Source organism: Phytophthora infestans, genomic scaffold (assembly GCF_000142945.1).
Source record: "Phytophthora infestans T30-4 supercont1.146 genomic scaffold, whole genome shotgun sequence".
NCBI classification, from domain to species: domain Eukaryota; phylum Oomycota; class Peronosporomycetes; order Peronosporales; family Peronosporaceae; genus Phytophthora; species Phytophthora infestans.
The window spans coordinates 190,115-195,621 of NW_003303613.1; the positions used below are offsets into that span (position 1 = coordinate 190,115).

The window sequence follows — 5,507 nt, forward strand, 5'->3', positions numbered from 1 at the left end:
CGCTTGGACGTGGATGTGGATCCCGCCTGGAAGACTGTCTTGGAGGCCGAACTGGTTTTGGGCTTGGTCTTGGGAGAAGCTCGGGCATGCTTGTGGGGACGGGGGGGGGGATCCAGTGCTAGGAGCAGCGGATGAGCTACGCGGTCGTTTTGCAGCCGACGGATCCGCTCCACTTACGGACGGTAGAGAAACAGAGACGCTAGCAGCGGAAGAGGATCCAGACAGGGGAGGAAGGGGATCTGAGATAGCAGCTGTCACCAGAGCCAGTCGTCGGCGCGCCAAGTCCCGCTCCGATAAGCCGCGATCGCGCTCTAGAACTAGCTGCTGGTGCTGAGCATGAGCAGCGGCGAGCTGATCCCGGAGTTTTGTTGCAGTCGCCTCGGCATCCTTCAGTTTGTCACCTGGATCGACATAACAAGTGAATATGGGGTTACTAGCAGGAGACAAAAGAAGATCCACGTACTCGCGCGACGGAGCTTGGATTCTAGCTCCGTTTGCGTTTGCTTGGCATCCGCCCGCTCGGTAGCCGCCTTGTCACGCTGAAGTTCGGTGTCCGCCAGCTTTGCTTGGATCTCGTCGCGTATTTGAGTCACGCGTACGAATTCTTCAAGCGCGTAATCCCGCCCAGCAGAGGCTTTCTCGAGTGACTCCTTGGTATCTTTCAGCTCGTCAGAAAGACGAGCCAGAGCCACATCCGGCGACGAGGGAGGTGGATTCGGTGCGGGGGACCCTCCACGCGCCGACCCTAATGCAGATCCGCCATGGGTGGATCCCACATAGGCATTAGTCACCACCTCTTCTTGAGTCAGGCGCAACTCGTCGCGGAGCCGATCCAAGCTCTCGTCCGCGGCCGCACTAGCAGTTTGGGAATCCTCCACATCCCGCTCGAGGTCATGGATCCGGGATTGGAGCTGGTGGATCTCGGATCCGGCGAGCGCCATCTCCCCAAGGAGGTGGTCGTTGTCGTCTCGCATGCCATCCCGCTGACGGGAGGCGCGATCCAGCCGTCCAGTCAAGTCGCGGATCTCGACCGCTTGATCGGCCAACAAGAGTCGCAGGTCCTGCGAACGAGAAGCCGCACGGTGCTCCCACCCTTGGATCTCCATAGCCTGGTCATGGACCTGGGCTCGCAAGGTTTGGAGTTGGGTGGCGTGCGAAGACGCGGCTTGGTCTCGAGCATCTTGGGGTGTCTGGAGCTCCGCCGTCAAGGTTTGCACCCGACCGGAAAGAGCCTGGGCTAGAGCCTGTAGATCGGTGGGCGACATTGAGAAGGGCTGACCGGAGGAGTGGTGGATGGGGCCTTGCCCGGCGATTTGTTGGTACGCTTGGTGGGAGACATGTGTCACGTAGAGGAGGAAGCGGTTGTGGATGCTGGTAGTGCACGTCGTGAGCGCTGTTGTGCAGCGCCGACCACGTACAGGAGGCGATTGTGGTGAAGTGCTTTCTCAAAAATAAGAGAATGGACCTAACGCGGGGTCACTACCCCGAATCAGTGACAATTTCGAGTGATTAGAGAGGATTCGGATCGTCCGGCGCGGATGCAAGTTGCCTGAGGTGGATTAGCCATGACGAGCAGCAGCCCGTATGAGACGACGATGGATCTGGTATGAGTGATGTACGAGAAGGCACGATCCACCAAGCCATATCTCGGATCCAACCTTACCTCGGTTCACTTAGGTGGATATGGGATATACTATGGGTACGGGTGGATCGAGTGTGGATCCTATGAAGGAATGATGGTAGGTGTCATGTGAAGGTGGATCTAGTATCCACGACTAACGAGAAGTCAAGATCCACCGCGAGGTGTACCAGATCCCATACTTCCGAGTCCGGATCCAAAGGGATGAGGATCCCATACGAAGTGGCCTGGATCCAGAATATGGGGACAGTGGATGCAGTGGATCTCGAACTTTCGAAGGACAATGGAGATCACAGACGGTCGCAAGACAATGTTGGAGGATTGGAGAGCTCAGATCCATGACGAGTGTACACTTACAGTGAAGTGGATCAACGCGACCTGGATTCGGATGAGTGTACCCATAATATGGAGACCATAATGATTACGCCATGGATCCGGTGGATTTGATGATAATATAGCTGGGATGATGGGTCAAGGAGAAAAAGAACATGCAGCCGAGCCTGGTAGGGGATTTAGCAGGTAAAAGACGTAGAAGGTAGAAATCCAGGCAGGTATAGAGTTAAGTATTAATACTGACTTCTATTTGCACAGTAACACGCAAGTGCCTTCCTGCCCTCAAGAATCGGAACTACATTGGCCGTACGAGCTCGAAGAAGGTTGGGAATTGCGAATCTAGTGTTGGTAGTGATACCTGGATAATACATTGGCCAGATCCTACAACCTAGTGAGCTTTTCCTTTACACGTGCAGATCCGACAGGCTAACCGGATTTACTACTTGGCCGGGTATACCCAAGAAGATCTCAACTCTCCAGATCCCGTCACAGGAGGCGGCAAGTACGACGCAAAGGAAACGCAAAGGCAAGGGAACACACCCGCAAGGCAACCCTTCGACCAGATCCACGATCTAGGCCCTGGATCCATAAGCTCGAATATTCGCTTAGGATTCAGAACCAACCACGGACGCAGAGTGAAGATATCACCACCGCTGCTCCCCCCCATCCCCACGTCTCGCCAAGACACTCAAGCTTCACCACTTGAACGCTTCGGAAGTTACCGAGAGAGCATGATCCCGCCCTACCGACGGGTACACAAGGTGAGGAAAGTTCAGCAGAACACGGATCATCGCGGGACCCCCTCCGTTAGTCGGTGTCTGGGCGCAGTTGGTAAGTTGGATCCAGCAATCTCGCAGATTTTGTTGATCCCGCTACACCACATAAGTCTTACTCTGGTAGCCGCCTGACGTTGAGATCTCGTCGATTTTCCCAGACAACTGCAACCACGGCAGGTTATGATGCTCTTTGTTTTTCTTCTTGTCTAGCTTTCTGCTCAGTCTGGAATCCAAAGTAACTGTTTAAAGCAGGGTCGAACAGCCTTCGTCAAATTGAACAACTTGAGTGTACTAGGTGTCACGGAACTAAACCGTTCCGTGAAAGCTTAAGCAGTTGCGAAACTACCCGGTAAGAGATATAGAAACGACTTCGCCAAAAGACAGAAACCACTACAGCGACTCTTGGTAGCAAGCGACCCCCGAGAGTCAACGGAAGACAAACTAAAACAAAATACACTTTGAGTTAACCCATCTACTACGCAAGTCCTCGCCAACAACGTCTACAAGCTTATTCTCGCCAGGTCGGGGTCCCCTCAAAGTCCTCCGCCCAATTCCAGCTCTACGCTTCCACCTACCGCTTTGTGGTGTCCCAAGACGTAGGTCTCATTCGGACGGGAATCCACCATATTTGCAACAAAGTAGACCTTGAAGTAGCAGGCAACAACATGAGCGACGTCGGCAGTGAATTCGACGTAGCGAAAGACACTCGCCCACTTGACGCCGAAGAGATAGATCGACTTCGGCTGGTCCTGTCAAATCTAGAAGCGCTAGAACAAATACTACACACGCTGACACGAGACCAAACAAGTCTGACCGAAGCTGTTGCGGTATTCGCTACGCGAACCGAACAACGACAGAGCCAGAACATGGAGCAGATTAAGGCAAACCAGGCGTTGCTTCATGAGGTGATTAACCATATCCAGAGTTTCGCAATAGAAGTGATGAAGAAATGGCCAAGCAAAAAACCGACTTGGCCTCGCTAGGAAGAGAAATGGATGCACTACGACAAGGCATTCAAATGCAAAAACCACCTCGCAGAACGTCGACCAATCCGCTAACAACCACGGGTACAGGAACGGAGAAGAACTATATGTAGAGTGGGATGTTGTGGGATCAAGCCCGCCCAACGCACCCAGTTTCACCAATCTGGAGCTAGAAAGTCGAGTATCAATGGGCTTGAAGCAAAAGGAAACACCGGTGTATGGTGGTACTGAAGACGACGACATCGACGTGTACGTGCTCAAAACGATATCGTGGTACGCAGCATACGGTCTTTACTTGAGTCAAGATCAAGTCGATTAGCGTGTTGGTGAGCTGATGTTAAACCATACAAAAGGAACCGCAAAGAAGTGGCTCCTGCAAGACTATAAGGGCGAACGACGCTGGAGTCATATTGTGAGAAAAAAAATGAAGCAGCGATTTGTGACCCGACCCCGAGAAGAAGACCTTGTTGTGAGCTTCTTCGATTGCAACCAAGGAAGTAATTTTATGGATACATATATCGACGAATTTCAGCGTCGGAGTCGCAGCAATGATGTATCCGAAAAGTACAAGATGATTAAATTCAAGAAGGGCCTGCGCTCGAACCAGTTAAGGGAACTAGTTAAGACCCAGATACACGAGTCATTGGACGAACTGTTCGATGCGGCCCGATCATTTAACCCTCGCGATGTACCAGCTGAAAAACCGACTGGAAGCCAGAACCCTTATCCGGGTTCAAACAAAAAAGCTGGTGCTCTCAAAAACAAGAGCAGTGAGCTCGGTAAATGTAGCTCGTCTCGGTGTCTCGCGAAGGGGCATACAGAAGACAAGTGTTGGATGCGGCATCCGGAGCTGCGTCCGGCATGGTTTAAAGATGGAGGAGGAAAGTGACTCGGAGCTGCATCAGCAGTGGTCGTACATTGTATCTCGGCTACGACAAGCGACAACGACAAAATGTGGGAAGTGTTAAGTGCTATTCAGACAGACCTTGCCAAGATCAAGTCTGATTTAAACTAACGGGTCTTGAAGATGGCGTCTCAAGACCGAACATAGACAGCACCAATGCCCAGAATCGCGTCTTTCATCCTGGCACAAAGGCAAATTACACGTACTTCGAGTCTGGAAACGGAGAAAAGAAGTTAACACCTGAACGCTATCTAATCAAGACGGTACGCTGCGAGAAAGATACGACATCCGCGGCAGCACGAACATTTTTGATGAGGGAGCTGATTTTTGTGGAATTTCAGAGGAATTCGTGGAGCAGCAGGGCTGGATGAAGGGGGTTGTCGATCATGGCGCAATGCAAGTAACTTATGCTAACGGGAAGACCGAGTCTGTGCGTCAGCAAACCATTCAGCTAACTGTCTTTGTGGAAGAATTGCCAGCGTTTAAGTTCGCGTTTTACCTGTGTCATATCCCAAATCAGTGTGACATCATGCTTGGAGTGCCATGAAAGCGGCTTGCAAGACCCATTATCGACTGGGAAACAGATCGAATACTCTCTAGAGAAGCATTCATACAAGAGGTAACAGCAGGGACTGCTGCATGGACAACACCAAAGGCTCCAAATCCACCAACGACCTGTTTGCCGGAAAGCGATACTACTATAGCAGACGTTTTGGATTCACAAAACATATCACGCTGAAACATGCGGACAAAATCATCCGAAAACAAGATGTCGAGTTTGTTGCAATCATTCCGGAGGAGACCATCAACGCGCTGTACATGGAGATATTAAAAGAAGACGGCAAGGAAGCGGTGACAGTAAAGTTCGCACA

The 5,507-nt window shown here is 51.7% G+C and overlaps 1 protein-coding gene across 1 annotated transcript; it reads left to right on the plus strand.

The window, feature by feature from the left end:
* Positions 1 to 4,065: 4,065 nt before the first annotated feature.
* On the plus strand, positions 4,066 to 5,258 carry PITG_20512 (uncharacterized protein; the record flags this gene model as incomplete). The annotated part of the gene is made up of 6 exons (XM_002895637.1): positions 4,066 to 4,197; positions 4,264 to 4,616; positions 4,671 to 4,730; positions 4,772 to 4,898; positions 4,979 to 5,173; positions 5,238 to 5,258. 6 exons carry the CDS (start codon positions 4,066 to 4,068, stop codon positions 5,256 to 5,258), a joined length of 888 nt encoding a protein of 295 aa, XP_002895683.1.
* Between the last annotated feature and the right edge of the window lie 249 nt (positions 5,259 to 5,507).